Consider the following 20,398-nt stretch of genomic DNA (forward strand, 5'->3'; position numbering starts at 1 on the left):
CAGTTACAATGCCACTTGATCTTTTACGCCATTGGGGCGTACAGGTTATTCACTGTGTTGTCACCGCATCTGACACGTGAGTCTGTTGCACCAAGACGTCCTCAAACAAATTACTTATGAATAAAACACCAGTGAAACTTACTTGACCTTCGATATTCTTTATACACTCACGTGATCCGATTTACGTTTTTCGCTATTTTTGAATGGTTTCAAAGGTTTACAAACACGAGTGTTACTATTGCAGTGTTCCTCAGTTAAAGCTTGATTTGGAAAGTTCAGTGGTTGCCCACCTAGACCTAAATTTAACTGCGGTTCCAGAATGACTCAGTGTCGTGTATGTCAGTTAACTACTTGTATACATTAAATAGATATGTATAAGGGGTTCTTCAAAATGACGGAATGTCATTTAGGTTTTTTTTAGATCTTGGTAGCTGTATTGCTTCTTTTTGCTCTCTGGTAAACCCTTGTCGTTGTTTATTTAGCACAATAGTCTTTTTTTCTGAATCCCATAATTGCTTCTTGGTGCATTTTTATCCCTTGAATTTCCATAGTGAATGATTGTTTTCGGTTCTGAATCAGTGAGTTAGAGTACGCGTCTGTTTGTGTTATTTTAATTTAAACGAAAAAGGAATAGAGACAGGTGAAAGTGGTATGTCATTAGTTAGATACCTCTTGGCATCACTTACCATGTGAAGTTGAATTAGCTAGTCTACCTACACATGACAGCCATGTCATTTCGACGTGACCTGCATGTGCATGTCAGCATTAACATTAGCTAACATCGTATTTTTAATGTCACCAACGTAGCATGCTAGCATCATTAGGCTACAGACCTCTCAGTCACACCGTACCTTATTAATCATTTACTTGGCATCTAGTGCACACAGTGTGCAAAAGAATACATGCATTAGTCGAGCTGGAGTGCTTGCATGGCAAAAGGCTGGTTAGCCAAGTGAATCTTAGTTTTGACAATCTTAGCTAGTTGACTTCACTTTCATCTAGCGTTAGCTAGCGATCTTTGGCAGGTCATACGGCTAAGTAACTAACGTTGCTGACTGAAGGCAAAACGGACATGGCAAATACAATATTAATTACGTATACTACGCAGTAACTAGTTCCCTAGCAGGTTCTTAAATTAGTAAAGTATGCCCTTTAGTGGAAAAAAGAACAGTAGCTAGCCTGCTAGCAAAAGGTAGTCGTAAACCTTACTAGTAAACAAACCAAGGCCATTGGTCTTGATTTTTTTAAGACACAAAATGGTTTTCAAGTGTAATTTGCAACTATTTTGAAGCGAAATGTGAGCTCAAATAGCAAATTTGCAATCACCGCCGACCAGTTAGCTAGCATCCAGCACTGCTGTCTCTGATTTCTTCTAGCAAACGTTAGCTAGCCAATTTGTCACTGGACTACGGGGTTAGCAAAGATGTCTTCCGACCGTCAGCACTACGCGGCATTAGGTCATAGCTAAATTTTTACAAAACAAGGGTTCACTAAGTGTCGCCATGCTCCGCTCTACACTGTACCTCTTCGGTTTCAGACCGTCTTACCAGTCTAATGAAACGCTCTGCACTGGATCTTATTTCTAAGGGTTTTACTGCCCTAAAATAAACCTTTATAGCCCCACCCAAAGAGTAAACAGAACTTGAGCAGTAATTCAAATTCAGCCAATGAAAGACCATAAACAACATAAAAAACCACGCCCTCTTATTAAAAAACCCTGACAGTGTCAATCAGATTAACTACAACCAATCAACGCCCTAGGACGCAGAAGTCAACGCAAGGCAATCCTTTGTGACGTTTTGGAATGTTGACCAATAAAAATCGGTGTTTTTTCGTCGAGAAAAGCCAGCTCCGTCACGGGAAGTGGTGGGACCCCGGTATAGGTTTCTCAGTCGTTCGCCTGATGTTCAAAATGTATAAAAATTAAGTCCTCAGAGCTATAGGTTATGACATTATTAACGTAAAAGTTTCAACAATATCAGATAAGTAGCACGCAACATTACTTTGAATTAATTATTCCACTTAATACAAACATAAGATACATTGAAGCAGCAGCCTGCAGGGAAGTTCTTTCCTGCCATACATTCACAAAAGCAGCCTCAGTGTGCTTTAATGGCTAGTTTAGCAAAAAAAAAAAAAAAAAAACCCTTATATTCAAGTCAAAGCATGTTGTCCCTATTGTGAAGTCACTTTCTAAAATTTTTTTGTCACGGGCAACTGATGCACATGGAAATAATTATGTTAGACATGTCACCCTAAAATATAGGTCAGAATTAAATTTTAATACAGGTTCAAAAACAAGAACAAAAACATTTAACTTAAAAATGTCACTTAAAGTTTCTCAGTGTAAGATTTTTGTTCTCCTGACATCACTGTCAGGGTCAATTCCATTTCAGTTCGGGAAATTAAGTGAAAGTTACTTCATTCATTGAAAAAAATCCTCATAGAAAATCATGGACCAAAATTTCAAATCATGAACTGAATTTCCCCTATGAATTCATTCCCGAGCTGAAATGGAACCGACCACATCTCTGTCTGACATATCAGATCAGAAACTATTAAAAAGCTGAATAATAACAACTTTACTTCATTCAGATCTACAAAGCTGAATAGCTGCAAGACATTATTTAATACTAATATTTGTTTATTTTGAGGTTTTCCGGGCATTGCAAATCTGATAATAAAAACAGTTTGCAATTTCTGAGAAATGACATTGTTCCCTGTGACATAATGCTTTGCTGCAACAGGAAAAAAAGCATATACTGTAAAGATGGCTCCTCTCCCTATTTTTGTTCCCTATCCTCACAGCTCAGCCAAAAACTTTTTACAGTCAGCTCTGCAGCTGCTTCAGCGTGCTCCATCTGCGTCCTGCACAGAGATGATGCGGTGATGCACTACTAACTGTCAGAAGAAAACACAGTCAACTATTCATTTGATTTTAATGAAAACAAACAGCCAATGAGGAAAAATACACTGGCTGAAAGCACATTCTACATCTTCTACAGTCTATGGTCAAATATGCTGTAGAAATAAGAATGAAGGAATGGAAGCAAAGCCTTTCATTTAAAGTTGATCCCCGGTAAATGAGTACAGGAAAAAAGTAATGAAAACTTATGATAAAGAGAAGTAGGACAGTTAACCCAGTGGTCTTTATTTTACATCTTATTAATCACTACATTTCGTTATTATCATTTTAAAACTATATATACAGTTAAATTTTATTAGACTATATACAGTTACTTTATCGACAGAATTACGTAGCTGTGTTAGTCATGTTCATCGAATGCTGCTGTATGATAGAATACTTAAATGGAAAAAAGTGAAGCAATAAAACCACATTTTCACCAGAGAAAACACTACTTTCATACCGTAAAAATATGTGTTTATTGAACAGGCAAATGTACTGGGCCCCACTTCCCTGCCTGAGTGTTGCTCTTTCGGGTCCTGTAAGGGAGCCCGTGCGGGGATGTCCTGGAGACCCCGCGCTGCCTGCACCTCTATCGTCTCGGGTGAGTTTGTTACAATGTAGCAATTTCTCTATAAATCTGTATAACTCTAGTAAAGACGCAACATTAGCACACTGCAAGCGGAACGCAAACTCCTCGTGTACCTCCTTTAAAATGCCAAAATCCCGCACGGCCAGGCTAACGGATTAATTTTACAACGAATTCCCAAGCATACCCCCCGGTCCAAGAGTATTCCAACATTAACTCATATTTAGCTAGGATATAGCTACGCAATTGCTTTTGAGAGAAGCCACAATGTACATTTGCTCTGCATTCATGTATAATGTTCATCGCTAATAAGAGATTATAAAATGTTATTGTCAAATAATTGCTAATACAGTGTAGTTATAAATGTCAAACATAGGTATCCTGTGCTCAAGTCTGTTTTTATATATTTATATAGATAGCTGGCTAGCCAGATAGAGCTAACTGCACAGCTAGGCAGCAGGGTACATTCGAGCAGCTATTGCCTATTTCTCTAAAGACAGACAAGGAGAGCAAGAAAGGTCTTCGTATATAAAATACTGTGATTTCATGGTAACAACACAGCCCAGTTCTTTGCAAGTAATGTGGTAACTGTTCGATGCTACATACATCTTCTTCCAGTCGTTCTATCCTCCCTCTCCCCTCCCTCTCCATTCATATCCTTTGTAGCCGACTACTGTCTCTGATGCTCAGAAAGCTGTGAACGGGAAAGGAGACAGCAGTGAAGTTTGCTCTGGCTTTGTTGTGTACAGAGAGGTTCATGGAGAGGTGTTCGTCCCCGCCTATTTCAGTTTCCTCCCGAGCTTTGACCAAAACAAGCTGTGTGTGTGTGTTGCAATGGTTTTACCTATTATTTGGCTTCCATTTCGTTGTGACATCACATTACCTTTGCTTAGCAGACGCTCCTCTTCAGAAGCAACTTACATAGCATATATATATATATATTTTTAACATATTATGCATTCATAGGTGTACGGGGCTGTATTTACAGTTCTCAACACGGAAGAGAACTTATTGGAAATATTTGAAAGTTGCGCGTTTTTACTGGGGAACATCTGGTATGCGCTTGAGTAACGGAAACAATCACTTGTGTCTTTGGAAGTTAATTGTCTAAGTTCATGAAAATGAGTTGGGTAAGACGTCGACCCCTGTTCTCATAATGTAGGGTCTTTTTGTTTGTGTTATTTGCAGCTTCTGTCTATAACATAAATATTTGTCAGTCAACACCGATCGAATTGTCTTGCCAGGGGACAGCTACATCGCATGTGTTGAATTTATTTTCATGCATTCATATCCACAAATTGGGGTGGATTCTGGCTAAAAACTCCACAACCCCTGCTAAATGGAGTCTTGAAGGTTTTGTTTATCAGTTAAATCCAGTGAAGGGTGTGGGGCTTTTATTTGTGTTTTCCATAGGAGTAAGGAAATGGAAAATCTCAGTATGACAAAAGGAAACATATCCGCTCACTTCAAGTTAGTGAGTAAATATTATAATCATAGTCAAGCATAATCAATCAGTCATGACTTTTTAAACACGAAGCTCAGAATTAGTGGTGCACTATTGTTAGCAGGTGTCTTTTGCTTCTTTTTGTGTACTTTGTGCAAAACAGGCAATGGTCAGAAGTGGTGTCATCTTCTGTTTGCATTATACGTTCATTACTTGCTAGAATTCAAAGAGAATAAAAACTCAGTGTTATACATTCAAACATTGGACAGTCTCATTTGGTGAAATTGACGAGTCTGTATGTACCTTAATTTATTAGCTGATATTTATGCACACAGATAAATTCACAAGTTTGATATGTAACTAATTCGATTTTTAAAAGTCCGCAGTGTGGCTTGTTGAAATAAAATGTCAAATTTCAGACTCTTACAGTGTACACAGGCTAGGTTGTTTTCAGTGTGACATGTTGAAATGATGCTGGCCTGCATTTTCTGTTTCATATGACAAGTTTTGTTTCCTGTTACTATTAATAATCTTATTATTATGCAGGGCTGAAAGCAACAGTAGAGATGACCTTCATGGAAGTCAGTCACTTCCAAAAATAAAATTCCAATACTAAAAAAAGGACAACAGTGCAGCAAAATGCAATGCAAGGTGTTATTTTTTTCTTTGTTTTGTTATTTATTGCTTTTTTTTAATGGGGACAAGATTGGAATGCACTACATAGCTAGAACAGTGGAATGTATATACAGACTGTAGCCTTCTGTAAGTACTGATCATGGTGCTTTAAAAAGTGTACCTGAAGTCCATATTCAGAATGTGTTCCTCAGAGATGCCTTTGAAGAGATTTTAATAAGAGCCATTTTTATTAAAAGCTTTCTTTATGTGGGTCAAAATATTTCACATTTCTTGCAGAATGTGCTGACATACTTTTGTGTTGTGAGGGAAAAAAAGACTTGTCAGTTCGCTTTTCTATTAAGTGTGTACATTTGTCATCATAATAAAGCAGTTAATTCAATTCTCATTTCTTATGAAAAGGGACACACTTTGGTGTGATCGTTACAGATTTTCTTGGATGTACATTTGTAAAGTGAACTTATGCACAAATTCCAGTTTATACCCTAAATAGTTTTTGAAGTAGCTTTTTTGCTGTATTTGTGCCTACCCGGGAATTTTGATGCATGTACTGAAGACACTTTTTGATGTGTCAGAGGAAAGCTCTTGATGTGCACTGATTTTTTTTTTTTTTTTTTTGTGGCCTTCCAGGTTTGTTGAGCATAAGTCTGTATTATTTTTTCATGAAAAATGATTATGAATGTTTAAAGAGTGCCATCTATGATTTAAGATATTAGTATCATGTTGTACACACTGTTTTCTGTTTTTTACAGACTTAGCAAATTCCAGAGTTGGATCTTGTAGTTTTAGAGATATTGGCCATATTATGATAAGGGGCTGGGTTATCAAGACTGTTCAGCAAATATGACTGCCAATGCATGTTACATTTACTGGTATTGGATACCCAGGAGCTCATGGCATTGTCTTAATATGAAACATGTGATGCTTTGCTAAAGCTCTTTGCTGATATCAGTTTTGTCAAGACTTGGTTCCCAGGTAAAAGAATACTGTAATTTTTGAATACAGGCATGATCAAGCTGGTTCAGTGGGATGGGGAAAGCTCATTTTTACATCTGATGTGTTTCAAAAAAACCTCCACCACCAGCCAAATCACAATTTTCCATAATACTCTACTGAAATCCCTGATATCTTTGAAAGCTTACATTTCTTGGCGATCAGAGGTCAACCAGGCAAACCTGGTCTGGGAGTGTTGCTAGCCTGGTCTGACACTGTTGCTCATTCAACTTGAATGGATACACCTATGTTCTATTGTGCTGAAAGTCGCTCTGGATAAGAGCGTCTGCTAAATGAATGTAATGTAATGTACTACTTTCATATCTATTTGAATAGGATTCCACTTGCAGCTTGTGAATTGTAAATCTTTGAAAATGATGGGGATACCTTCAGCAAGTTTCTCAGTTGTAAAATACTTTGTAAAAAGCATTGTAAGAGTATGGCTTATATTAAAGATAATAATTATGCAGCTGTTGTCAATGTAATTTTCCCTTAAAGTGAGTTTTTCCCTTGTCAGGTTTTTTTTACTTTGATTACTTGCATCTGTACTTATGTATCTCATTATAGCTCATCCTTCAACTTTATGCTGGCATTTTAAACTGTTCGACCCCAAAATTCATCATCACAATTAACAACAAAAAAAAAACATTTCTTGAAGAAAACAGTTGGAGAGTGAGTGTTTCATATAACTCCCTTTTGGTTTCCTCAGGTTTTTAATTGTTTCGATACTTACCACAAGTAAATTGCACCTGAATTAACATTGTAGGCCTGTTTCAGGGCTCAGTAGGCTCTCTGTTATTGGTGGTCAGAATCATTAAGTGTGTATTATATCTGGTCATTTCAGTTTGCGGAGAATATGCATCCTTCACATGTGCCCACAAAGAGAAGTGTGCGTAAAATGAACAGGTTAGACAAGCGCTGAACATTCTTATTTTTCGCTTGCTTTAAGCTGAGCACCAAAAGTTATTTGCAAACTGCTTGTGTGCTTTTATGTGTGTGCGCACAGTAGCACACTTTTTTTAACCTGTGGCTGTTACTTTGCAGTTGACATGGATGATGAAGACGGCAGGTGCTTGCTAGATGTAATTTGGTGAGTGTTCACTCACTGTAACCATTTCATTTAGGCCTTACCACTCCTGTCAGACCTCAGCTGTGTCCCTTTATCAATCATAGAGAACAGTCTAACAGTTATGTTTTTGTCAGTTGGCACTTTATTGTTTGTGCAGACTTCCTCTAAGTAGCACATACACCCAGATGTCACTGTGGGTCAACCCACTGAAACAATCCAGAGAATGAATTAAATAAATAAATAAGAAGATAATAAGTAAAAAAAAAAAAAAGTGGCAAAATAATGAGTATTATCATTCTGACTGGGATTATTATCTCTCACAGTGACCCACAAGCACTCAACGACTTTCTTCATGGATCTGAAACACATGTAAGTGTGGGCTGAGATTGGGTGGGTGGGCTAAAGGTGATATACTTTTATTTTTCCTGAACAGATAGTGTAGCTGTCCTTGCTTGTGTGTGGGCCAGTCGTGCTCCTCATGGGTATAACATTGTTAAAAAATCCATGGCCATAGCACTGCATTTTGACACACTTTCCGCACCTTTACGCCACCCTCAAACAACACTCTAAACATGCCCATGTTTATGTCATGTACAAGGTGTTGATATGAACCAGCAAACACACACTCAACCACTTACAGCAATACACGTATGCTACACTTGTCACCGGTTACAGTAGTTTTTCCCTCTTCCTCTGGGTTATTTTTGTCTTTCTGTCTCAGTGGTCTCTGTGGTTCATTGGTGTCTTCTGTACAATATTATTATATCTTGATTTCACTCTTGATTTTTTTCTTTTTTTTTTTAAATATATCAACAATGGCAGAGTACTAACCTAGTGTTTCCCCTCTCTCTGCTTCTTTACATCCCTGTCTTTGTCTGCCGTAACCCTCCCACATTCCCCACCTCCCTCTTTTACCTCTGTCCATGCTTGATGTTTCTGGTGGGGGGTTTTGTGTACGGTTCCCTCACTGTCTTCCTTCTGTGTCTTCTTGTGTCTCTGTCTGTGTATCTCCTGTGTTGTTGCCTGTGTGTGCCCCTGTCCATACGTTTCTGCTTTTCTGTGGTGCCCTTCATGTGTCTGTATGTAGCTGGACACCGATGATCTTTTGGATGGCTCGGCTGACCCCGCCAGCTCCTTCTTCTCCAGTGCTGGGGTGAGTAACCCCCCCACTCCCCACCCCAATCCTCCCCCACCTCCTGTCTTCCTCTGTTTATGTAGCATGCACCCATTGTGTACTATAGACCTCTCTCCAACAATGTGTATATATGTGTAAACATATGTGGATTTTAGGTACATCACACATCAGACAACATTTTGTTACTCACAATAGTACCCTCATCCACAAATTTCCCACTATAGCTGTTCTGTTTTCGCAAATCCATTCATGCCATAGTCTTCTGTTCCTCTTTGCCGCTCTGTCTCTTTCAGAGCTCCAGGGTCCTTTGTGCCAAGTTCTCCATTTTACTCATTTTAGTAAATTAAAGTTTTCCCTTGTTCTCCCTCACCAAATTTTTCCTCAGCATTGCTGTTGAGAGGGCCATGTTGTCCCTTCAGTAAGTGAATCATGCATCACTGTGTGCTAACTGAAACTTTTTTCTCCTGCTCCTATTCTTCACCATCTCTCCCTCTCCTATCTGCTACCTGTACTTCCTCTCCAACTTCCTTTCTCAGGTTCATGTGCCTGAGGTCCAGTCATCCAATCAGCTGTCAGCCAGTGAGCCACCAGGCCTGCCCAGTGGCAGCGTGGACTTGGATTTCCTGGAGGATGATGACATCCTTGGTGGCTCTCCAGGAGGGGGCAGAGATGGTGGGAGCAATGGTATTGGGGCAAACCATGAACCTTGTGACATCCTGCAGCAGAGCCTGGCTGAGGCCAACATTACAGAGCAGAGTCTGCAGGAGGCTGAGGCCGAACTTGATCTTGGCTCCTTCGAGCTACCCGGCCTGGCGCAGGTTGTCCAAACTCTGCCCGACCCCAGCTTGTCTGGAGCTGGGGGGGCTGCGGTGGGGGTTGATATAGGAGTTGGTGTCGGGGTTGGAGGTTCGGCTCAGATCTTCTCTGCCCCAGCCCCCAGCTCCACTGCCACTCCCCCCAATGCAACTCCAGACATGATTGGGTCAGTTCTAGCTCACCCAGGCCTACAGCTTCAGCCCCAGGTGATGAGCAAGGCTGTCAGTGTCCAGCCCTTTATGCAGCAAGTCGGCCTGGGAAATGTGACCCTTCAGCCCATTTCGAGTCTTCAGGCTCTGCCCAACGGGGGTCAGTCTGGACATTTGGGCATTGGACAGATTCAAGTTGTTGGACAGCCCACAGTAATGACTATTAACCAGTCTGGGCAGCCAATCCTGGCCAAAACCATGAGTGGCTACCAGTTGCACCAGCCTGGACCAGATGCAGGGAGTGCTGGTACGCAGGCTGGACTTAGTGGGTCTGTACTTAGCTCAAGTGGGGGCCTTTTGATTCAGGGTGGCAAGGCTACTTTGGGGTCCCCAGCTTTGAATGGGGCTGGTATTGGAGTTAGTAGTACTGGCACTAGCGTTGGGAGTACTGTTACTAGCTCTGGCGGGCTACTGGGCTTTGGCAGTGCTTCCCTTGGCACAGGAGTTGGAGCCCAGCAGCAAGCCCAGACTCAAGGCCAAATCATGCAGAATGTGATCATCCAGCGGACGCCAACACCTATTCAACCTAAACCTCTGCAAGGGGGAGTTAATCAGCCCAAACTCTACAAACAGCACATACAGCAACAGCAGCAGCAGCAGCAGCAGCAACAACAACAACAACAACAACAACAGCAGCAACAACTCCCTGCCCCAAATTCTTTGCAGAATGATGCAAGCAAGGGTGTAGGGGTGCAACAGGGGCAAGTCCCAGTTTCCACTGCTCAAAGTGTGGCTTTCCTAACAGGCAAGCATGGCACTAATGTCGTCCTGAGTGCACAGACTGCCCCTCAAGGGGCAGCATTCTCCCAGACTCTGTTCAAGCAACAGGCACCCCACACAGCAGGAAAACCACTCAGCGTCCACTTGCTGAACCAGTCGGGCAGCATCGTCATTCCCTCACAGACTGTCCTGCAGGGACAGAACCATCAGTTCCTCCTGCCCCAGTTGCAAGCGGGAGGGCAAATCCTGACCCAGCACCCAGGGGGCCACATCATTACAAGCCAGGGCCCGGGAGGGCAGCTGATTGCCAATCAGATCCTCACCACCAATCAGAACCTCAACCTGGGCCAGGTCTTGACTTCACAGGGGCCTTCTGGTACCGCACACATCCTTTCGGGTCACATCCAGCTGCAGCCGGGTCAGATGGGCCAACCCACACTTTTCCAGATGCCTGTATCTTTGGCCCAGACACAGACCCAGGCCCACCCCGTCACAGGGCACGCCCAAGCCGTCATACAAGGAATGCCGCTACAGAATTCCCTGGCTATGCTGAGTCAGGTGGAGGGTTTGGGCCCGGCTGTCAGCTTGCAGCCCACCCCACAACAGCAGGCTGGGGGTATCCCAACCAACAGCATCGGAGGAGCAGCGGCGATGCCTCAGTGCCAGCCAGCGGAGAGCGTCACGGTGCTCGGCAGTGCCACGGACCAAGCTGCCCACCCTGTGCAAGCTCCACCGCCTCCTTCAATACTGACTGTGCAGACCGCCCCGTCTGTGTCCGTGTCCGTCTCAGTGCCCGCCACCTCCTTGTCTCCATCCCCTGCTTCCTCCGCGTCTTCCATCCCCTCCACTGGCCTGGCACCACCCCTGGCGCAACATAGTCCCGGGAAGCTGTTCCTCACGCCCCAGGGATCTGGCATGATCCTGAGCCAGGAGCCTCTGCAGATGTTCTTGCAACAGGTGAGTGTGCGTTTCTGTTCATTTGAATGAATGTAAGCTGTTGAAGCCAGCAGGTGAAAGAGCACCAAAAAAAAAAAGGTCTTACCTCTCACTGATCACCGTTTCACTCTTCTCGCAATGAAACGATAAACTTGCCCATATTAGGATCAGCAGCGCCAAACAGAGAGCGATCCACGCCCTTCTGGGTGTGTACCTGCGTCTGTCATCGTCAGCAGCAGCAGCAGCACTGGTCCAGCCCCCTCAGGTCGTGACAGCTTATCAGCCGAGCCACAGCCAGCCCAGAGCCCCACCCACTCTCTTGGTCCCACCCACAAGGCAGCAGTGGTTCATCAGGTAGACATGCCCCTCCCTCAGCTCAGCCCACTTGCTGCTGTTACTGCTGCTAATTAGAACGCTCTCTCCCCCAGCAGAATTCTTCACCATTTGTCCTTCTCTGTGTTGTCTCATTTCTCATTTCTGTAATGCCATTTTATCTGCTCTGCACAATATCCATATCTTCTGAACTCCTTTAACTGTTCTAATACAGCTGCTTAAATTAGTTTGATCACATTAGTTACTGCGTAATGCTTCTCACTGTCCATCCAGTTTTTGCACATTTTTTGCACATGAAGTTTTAACTAATTTTGAAATCACTGTCCTTGCTGGTCTTTTGTTTTGTGATCTGCTGTTCAGTACCATGTCGGTTGTACAGCTAAGTCTATTATTTGCCACGAGTTTACATGGTTACTGCTGCTTCCTTAATTGTGGCTTTTTGTATTTGCAAGCTCATGCTCTTTCTTTGCACATATTATACTCTTGTTCAGTCTGTGTATATGTAGATGTAGTTAGTGTTAATGATTTGGTTGGTTGTATTCCCAGAGCTGTTAAGTTGTGCACTGACTTTGCATTTGTCTGAGTTGGCATGTCTCCTCTCTGTAGACATTGCAGTTGATATAAGATATTCATGAGGTTTAGCTATTGAATAATAGCTGCAAATGTGCATGTGTTGCAGTGTATGTGTATGAGTGCTCATGGTGACCAGTCACCTGCAGCTTACTCATACCTCTACGCCTGTTTCATGTTCTTTGTTCGAAAAGGAAATGAATTTGACGTGTTGAGCTGTACTGTGGTAGAATGTACCGCCACTGAAGAAATTAACACACGTCTTCCTTGCATGTCTACACTCGTCTACTTCACACTCGCAGCTCCTTTTGCACTTGTCAAACACTCTCCTCCTCACCATAGCATTGAGGTGCCCCCTCGCCCACTTCACATCTCATACTACTGTTTCTGTTCTATTCTCTTTCTTTCCAGTTGTCCCTTAGTCCCTTGGCCCATTCTAGACCAGTTTTGACCCCTCCACACCTCCCAGTCACTTACGGTATCAGCTTCCCACGCAATTACGTCCCTATATTTTTGGATCATGATCACCTGCTCTGATCCAGTGGTCTCACTCGTCACCCCTGACAGGTTAACTGTCCTCCCGATCTACTACATACACAATGTTTAATCGTCTCAAGGAACATGCAGCCGAGGACAAAATGGGTGTCACTGGCAGACTTGCTGAAGAAGATTGATGTTTTTTGTCACTGGATTTTAAAGGCTCTTTCAAGGCAATTTAATTTTTCAGGATGACTGTACAGATGTACCCTACTCAAAGGGAAACTGAGTATAAAGTACAGCTTCTATATCTACTGATGCCTCTGAGAAAGAACAAGAGTGGGAGCAGTGTTTTATTCTGCATTGTCACTGAAACACCCCCAAAAGTATTTGGCGGTCCCTTTAATACCTCTGACTTTGCAGGAAAAATTTGGGCTACTTAGTGATTTGTAATTGTGACAGTTTTACTGAAACAGAGGAACCTGGGGCATCTGTTTTTAAAATGGAACACAAAGTGGACAGGGTGAAAATGGCAGGGATGCAATATATATTGTCGTTGATCTGTAAAGTCGCATAATAGTGTGGTAAACTGCATGCTCGGATTATGATTTTTGATTTTTGCTGGATGTTGTGCTTGTTTTTGTGGAACCTGCCTTCTGTATTAGACTAGTGGAACTGCATTTACCATGTAGTCTTTAGCCAGAAATATATTTTGATGGTCTCTCCTGAATGTATACGATTTAATGCTTATGTGTTGTCTCAGTGCACTTACTTGAGTGTCAAATGGGCAGATCCTCCTAAATCATTTTTGATGCAGAAAATTATGTATGTCACAGAATTAATGGCTATGCTTTGTTACTGCTTACATTTTATATTTGACTGTTGATTTGTCCTCTTTAATGTAATGTGTGTTTTTAAAGTTGTTTTTCATGACATCATTTAAATCACTTGTTTGGAATTGTCTCCACAGTAGTTGATTTGAGAAGCCATGGCTGTTTTTGAAATGCTGAGCAGTGCATGTACAATTCAGAATTCAGCTTCCTGGCAATTATTACAGAATTCCTTGGTCATAACATTTACCATGATACAATTTGCATCCTTTGTCACAAGACTGAAATTATACTGTCATTTGCTCGTCCAGGGGAACTCAAAGTATATCATTGTGACTGTCATCTAAAGCATCCCTTATGTGCCTTCCTCTCCCTGATAAAAAAAAAAATCCTAGATCCCCTCTGCAGGACAGCAGCAGCAGCTGAAGCTACAGAGTGCACCCGGCTCACAGACCCTGGCAACACACCCAGCGTCCGACAGCCCCCAGCCCGCACAGCCTTCTCCGCTCATTCTGGGCCAGCAGATCCAGTCCCCCCACCCCACCGCTTCCCAGTCCCAGACCCCCTCCCGCTCCTGCACGCCCTCTTCCCTGCCTCCCCTCTTCATTATCCACAACCAAATCGGGGGATCTCCTCAGCAAGCTTCCCAAACACAGCAGCAACCACAGCAACCTCAAATTCAGACCCAAATCCAAGCTCAGAACCGCCCTCCCTCGCAGCCGGCCCCATTCCAGCAAGACGTGGCAGCCCCCGCTTCCTCCTGTTCCCCCAAGCCCCTCCCAGCCCAGCCCGTGCAGTTCCAGTTCACGGCCCCTCCGGTCAGCGCCTCCCTCGGTGCAGGTGTGCAGCAGCAGCAGGCCCCGCTGCAGAGCCTGACAGCGGAGCAGCAGCAGACCCTGCACTTAGTTGGCGCTCAGCTGCAGACCCTGTCGGCCATCGCCCAGCCCTCGCCTCAGCAGAAGCAGCTGCTGGACAAGCTGCATCAGGTACGGCACCAGAGGCCTTTACATTATTATTACATTGTTGGTGTTTTCTCTCTTATCCAGAGCGATTTACATCAATTGCAGTTTTTTTACAATGTTATCCATTTATACAACTGGATATTTACTGAGGCAATTGTGGGTTAAGTACCTTGCCCGAGGGTACAGCAGCAGCGCCCCAGCGGGGAACCGAACCGGCAACCTTTCGGTTACGAGTCCTGCCCCTTAACCACTACGCTTCACTGCTGCCGACTCTGTCTGCAGCAGTCCATTTGTCTGAATCTGGTGTGTTTCCGTCAAGTCTCTCTCCGCTTGCTTGCCCCCACAGGTCCAGCAAAGTATCATCCTCCAGGCGAAGCAGCAGACCCAGCCCCAGTCCTCCGTCTCCAGTCAGTTCAGCTCTCAGCAGGAGCCGCCCGCTGCTCAGGTTGTGACATCATCCGCTGGCACCGGCACTCCTGCTCAGCTCGCCTCTCTGCTGCAGCAGACCTCCGTGCTGGTGAAGACTCCGCCCACGGGTGAGACGCAGCTCCCTCCTTCAGGTGTCAAGGATCCCTAGGACTGAGGACCTGGCACCCTGTGCATTTAGTGCACTAAACACTAATAGAGCTGCTCAGTATTCAGATGCTGTCTCTGAGTGAGTTTTCTCTCGTGCATCCTCGCGTCCTCAGTGTCCAGCGAAGTCAAGGTGTTCTCAGGAGCCCAAGGAACAGCTGGAGCCACGGTCAAACAGGGGGTCACTCCCGCCAGCCTTGCACAGTCTGTACAGGTGAGCAGCAAAGATACGCACATACGCGGTGCTGGACTGTCTGCCAGGCTGATGCAGGAGGGGCCGGTGCTTGTCCCTCTGTGACTGACAACACTTCTCTGTCTTTCCACTTTTCTCGATACCTCCTTCCCGCGCCCTTTCCTCTTCTCAGTCAAAGCCAGCAGTGATCAGCTCAGTTGGAGGACTGGCTGTGGGAAAAGGGGGCCTGCAGATCCAGGTGCTGGGCACTGGGATCTCTCAGCTGGCCACATCCCAGCCTACAGCTGCACTGCAGACACAGGTATGGTGATAGTGACTCGCAGACACACTTACCTGTATGCAGACAATGTATTCGTATTTTTATACTTGTATACAATATTTGTGTTTTGGTTGTAGAAAATGATAGTTAACCCTAGTTTTCATTTGCTTATGGGCAGAGGTATGCTGTAATATGTTATCGTCATTTGTAAAGATATTAATAGTATATGTGATTGATGTGACTTTTGACTCAGATGATTCATCTGACAGTTTTTTTCCCTCTGGTATAGACTGCAACTTTGAAAAAGCCTTTCTCCATGGAGCCCAGCAAGGAGGCTAGGTAAGTAAGTGCATGTGTGTGATCGTGTGTGTGTGTGTGTGTGAGTAAAAGGTCTTATATGTCTCGGGATTGAATGTCTGATGTTGCTTGTGTGTTCTTGTGCCCTCTTTTGATTTTATTGACACTGATTGATGCTGTCTGCAGGATGTTGGAGCAGCTGAGGAAGCAGCAGGGCTCGGTGCTACGCCCAGACTACAGCTCTCCTTTCCACTCCTTTGAGGATAGCTTGCACAGGCTTCTGCCCTACCATCTATACCAGGGAACCGCGTCTTCCCCCCAAGACTTCTGTAGAGGTGACATACATATCTGCACCGCCATCTTCTGTCTGGCTACCGCCATTGCTGTGTTTGTGTATGTGTTGGTGTGGGTGTGTTTGCTTTGTGCGCTGTGTATAACTCTTTACCCTTCCCTCGCTCTGCCAGTGGACGAAGAGTTTCAGACTGTCTCAAGCCAGCTGCTGAAGCGAACCCAGGCCATGCTTGATAAATATCGCCTGCTGCTGTTTGAGGAGTCCAAGGTACAGATTGAAGCCCAGGCTGTGTGCACCCCTTTCTGTTCATCCCCGGTGTTCCCTCCTCTCTCTGTTTATTTCCACCTCTCTTTCTCCATGGTTGTTGTACTCTAATGTCCTTTTCCCTGCTTTGAACAGAGGCTGGGTCCCTCAGCAGAGATGGTGATGATTGACAGGATGTTCATTCAGGAGGAGAAGATTGCTCTGAATCAGGACAGGTTACTGGCCAAGGAGAGACCAGGTGTGTGCTGTGATGACCATGTTGTCTGGATAGTGTGCAACATGCAACAGACTGCATGCAATATGTAGCACTCCATACAGTTTGCACTCGGGTGATTTACTTCTTGAACTTGTCTGTGTCACACTTGCAGAGGAGTATGTAGCCCATTCCCATCCATTGGAAAGTGCAGCTGCCAGTGCACAGCGCCCCCTACCTGCTGAACCCGGTTCCACAAGGGCTGTCAGCTCAGCAGCGAGTGGGGTGACTGCAGCCCCTGCCCCGGCTTCAGCGACAGCCCATTTCCCATCCACAAAGCTGGTGATCAAGCAGGGTGGCGGGGGCGCATCTGTGTCCTGGTCCACGAGCACTGCACCGTCGTCAGCGGGGACGGCCAGGCTGGCTGTAGAATCTGCGGGTCAGAGTTCATCCGCCAGCTCGGCTCCCCCCGCCTCCCGTGGTGATGACGACGACGCTCTCCCGCAGCGCAGCAACAAGCCGCCCATCAAGACCTACGAGGCTCGCCGGCGGATCGGCCTGAAGCTGAAGATCAAGCAGGAGGCAGGCCTCACCAAGGTCGTCCATAACACGGCGCTGGACCCGGTCCACACGCAGACGCAGCCGCGGCACAGCACCCAGCAGTTGCCCACACCCGCGCAGCAACAGTCCCGGCTAACGGTTTCCTCCACCACGACTGTCATCAGGACTCCGCCCCCTAACTGCAGCGCCGCCTCCACATCGACCGTCACCACGGCAGCCAAGCTGGCGGGCCCCGCCCAGCAGGGCAAGGCTGCCTCCACAACGGCAGCGTCGTCTTATTCATCCTCTCACTCGTCTTCATCCTCATCTTCCTCTTCCTCGGTGCAGATGAACGGGACCCTGGAGCACGATGAGGGTAGGGGGGTTAAACCGAATCTCGCCGCCGCGTCCACGCCGTCCCTGACCACCTGCCGCCTGCCGTTACGGAAAACCTACCGAGAGAACGTGAGCCCCACTGTGAGGCCTGGCGTGCCTGGTGGTGAGGGAGGAAATTCGGCCAAGCCTCCGCAGTGCGCCCCTGCCCCCCTCCCCCCCTCACCCCAGTCCCCAGGTCCCTCCCCGCCTCTTGAACGGACGGTGATAGCCAGCGTTAAACTGGAGAAGCGGGGCGGCAGGGGGCACGCTCAGTCGCACGCAGCCCTGGGGGCGGAGCACGGGCCAGGGCCTGGGCCGGGAGGGGGAGGTGGGATCGGTAACGCCCAAGAGCAGGGTTCCCCTCCAGGGCTAATGAAGGAGCTGGCGGAGGTCGAGGAGGTGTTCTATCGCGGGATGATCAAAAACGCCCGCCACCGCCACCGCCGGCATCACTCTGAGGCGGAGGATGATGAAGAGGAGGAGGAGGAGGAGGAGAGAAACAAGGTGGGCGGCGCAGGGAGGGGCAGCAGCAAGAGCAGGGACAGAGGGGATGGGTCTTCCAGGAGGGAGCGGCAAGCTGCTGGCCCTCCCTCTCCTGCCGAGTCATCTTACCCCTGGGACCCTTCGCTTCCTGCCAAACGGCGCAAATCAGACTCTCCAGACATGGACAATGCCAGCTTCTCCAGTGGCAGCCCCCCGCCCGACGACTCCCTCAACGAGCACCTGCAGAGCGCCATAGACAGCATACTGAACCTGCAGCAGGGTGCTCCCCCTGGTGGTGGGGGCAGTAGCGGTGGTGTCAGAGCTGGCGCCAGCCGGGGTCAGGGGGCGCACCCATCCCACCAACCCCCGACCCAGCGCTCTGTTGCACCTTCGACCTCGTCCCACAGACCACCAATGTCCTCCTCCTCCTCCTCCTCCTCCTCCTCTCCCTCACTGTCCCAGCGCTCACAGCTCGGGGGACCAAGCGGCCGGGGGCACAACGGTAACCTGATGTCACGGACTTACAGCAGATAACAGCCCCTTAACCAGCTGGGGGACTGAGACAGAGGGCCTGGGGGGGGAGGAGCAGGAATCTCAGATCTCTGCTCTGTCCACTTGTGTTTGGTGTGTTTGTCCATTTGAATTGTTCTGAACAAAAGAAGACACTTTATTTTTGGTTTACAGAATTACCCTCTTAGTGTACTTTGGAAGGGGTGCGAAGGGGGTGGGTAGTTATTAAATTTGCCCCCATTCTTGACTGTGAGAGAGCATGGTTGCTGGGTAACAAAATATCCTAACAAAACATTAATCAGGCCAGTAGAGGAATTTATTTTGCACCTTGACCAAATATCAGTATTTCCCTCAGTTTTTACTTTGCTTTGTCTACAGCACTTTTTTGTTGCCTTTGACTCCCTCATCTTCATCTTACAATACCAGACAACTTCTCATCACTGTCGCCAAAGCCACTAGGTAACCAGCTGCTACAGAGTGAGCAGGAATGATAGGTGGGATTTTTTAGGCAAGACACTCTAATTCACTACATTAGAATTCATGGAAACATTTTAGGTTTGTATATGGCCAGTGCAAACCTAAAACGCAAACATTTCGTTTGAATGGCCAAGTATCTTCACTGTCTCTCTTAGGTTCAGTGTCACAAAGACTTAACACAAAATTAACTCCAAAATTCATGTCCAAAAATCAAAAATTCTAACTAAAAATTGGGGAGTAACTTACACAGGGAAGGAAATGTTGGTCAGCATTCCTAAGCTTGTCCTAATTTCGTTCACATTTCAGAGGTTTGCAGTTTAAACATTCATGACCAAAAACACCATAGTGAGTTAATCAGCTTAGCTTGTCTTCAGAGTTTTTCCATTGATGTAGCCTTCATTCAGCCTGGCACACTGCATAACCCTCATCCTCAAATGCGTCTGTCTGTCCGTCTGGTGATACAATACCAAGCAGTCCTCTTCCGCTCAAGCATGGCTGACCGGAGGAGTAGCCAGATTAAAGCACGTTTTGTCAGTGGTTCAGTAATCATCTGTTTCCTTCCAGGCAGAGGAAATCTTAGGAATGAAATTGAAGTGACCATCTCACGCAACTTGAACAATGTGTGTCTGTCATTCCACAATGTTTTTTATCTTCATTTCAGCATCTATTTCAACCCGCTCTCACTTCTTGATCATTGTATGGCATCATCTATTGCTAGATTGAAATACAAGGGCATGCATTAAACCATTCAGGACCATAAAGGACTGTACCCATCAGGATCTACCCTCAATGACAAATGAGTTGTGTGGTTGAATGTGGGGTTGTGTAGAGGGGACAGTGCCACATTTCTGTAGATATCAGAAGAATACAGTGTTGGCACCTGCTCTACCATATCACCATCCGCAATCACAGAATCCACAGAGCAAAGATATTCCCGCTGTTAAAACTGTGGGGCTTACTGTCTCGTTCACTCTTTTTCAAATATCTCAAAACCACCTAATGAACTGTTGCGGATTTGCTTGACCTCGTTTTTCCTGAAAGCACTCCATGCATACATAGGGAAAAATTTTCTATTTGGTTTCACTTGGTCAAGTGAAAGTGGGCAGCAGATGTGAGGTGGGGTGGTGCAAACGCCTGGGCGCAAGACGGTCTGTCCACCTCTCTGTTTAATTGTTCAGCCATGTCTATGGACCTGTGTCCATGTATCCATGCATATGCAAGTCTCTGTCCTTTTGGCTCATTGTGTCTCTGTCCCTCTAATACTGAGTTGTATGTCTGTTTCTGTCAAACTCTGGTTCTCCATTTCTTTGTCCATGTAGGT

General features: G+C 45.6%; 1 protein-coding gene across 1 annotated transcript; it reads left to right on the forward strand.

Annotated features, from left to right (window-relative positions):
* The first annotated feature begins 3,476 nt into the window (after positions 1 to 3,476).
* bicra (BRD4 interacting chromatin remodeling complex associated protein) lies at positions 3,477 to 18,960 on the forward strand. The gene is made up of 15 exons (XM_036537683.1): positions 3,477 to 3,509; positions 7,609 to 7,654; positions 7,957 to 8,002; positions 8,721 to 8,786; positions 9,305 to 11,470; positions 11,615 to 11,803; positions 14,055 to 14,645; positions 14,968 to 15,157; positions 15,311 to 15,408; positions 15,560 to 15,688; positions 15,936 to 15,985; positions 16,130 to 16,278; positions 16,408 to 16,502; positions 16,635 to 16,737; positions 16,868 to 18,960. The coding sequence occupies exons 2-15, from the start codon at positions 7,614 to 7,616 to the stop codon at positions 18,622 to 18,624; spliced, it is 5,670 nt and encodes a 1,889-aa protein (XP_036393576.1). The 5' UTR covers positions 3,477 to 3,509; positions 7,609 to 7,613; the 3' UTR covers positions 18,625 to 18,960.
* The last annotated feature ends 1,438 nt before the right edge of the window (positions 18,961 to 20,398 follow it).

Source organism: Megalops cyprinoides, chromosome 9 (genome assembly GCF_013368585.1).
Source record: "Megalops cyprinoides isolate fMegCyp1 chromosome 9, fMegCyp1.pri, whole genome shotgun sequence".
Taxonomy (NCBI): domain Eukaryota; kingdom Metazoa; phylum Chordata; class Actinopteri; order Elopiformes; family Megalopidae; genus Megalops; species Megalops cyprinoides.

Bases quoted from the DNA above. Each gene is read 5' to 3' on its own strand.
- bicra (XM_036537683.1), top strand. From the start codon at position 7,614: ATGGATGATGAAGACGGCAGGTGCTTGCTAGATGTAATTTG. The intron at 15,158-15,310 runs GTGAGACGCAGC...TCGCGTCCTCAG, and splicing joins GGTGAAGACTCCGCCCACGG to TGTCCAGCGAAGTCAAGGTG. The intron at 15,986-16,129 runs GTAAGTAAGTGC...TGCTGTCTGCAG, and splicing joins GAGCCCAGCAAGGAGGCTAG to GATGTTGGAGCAGCTGAGGA.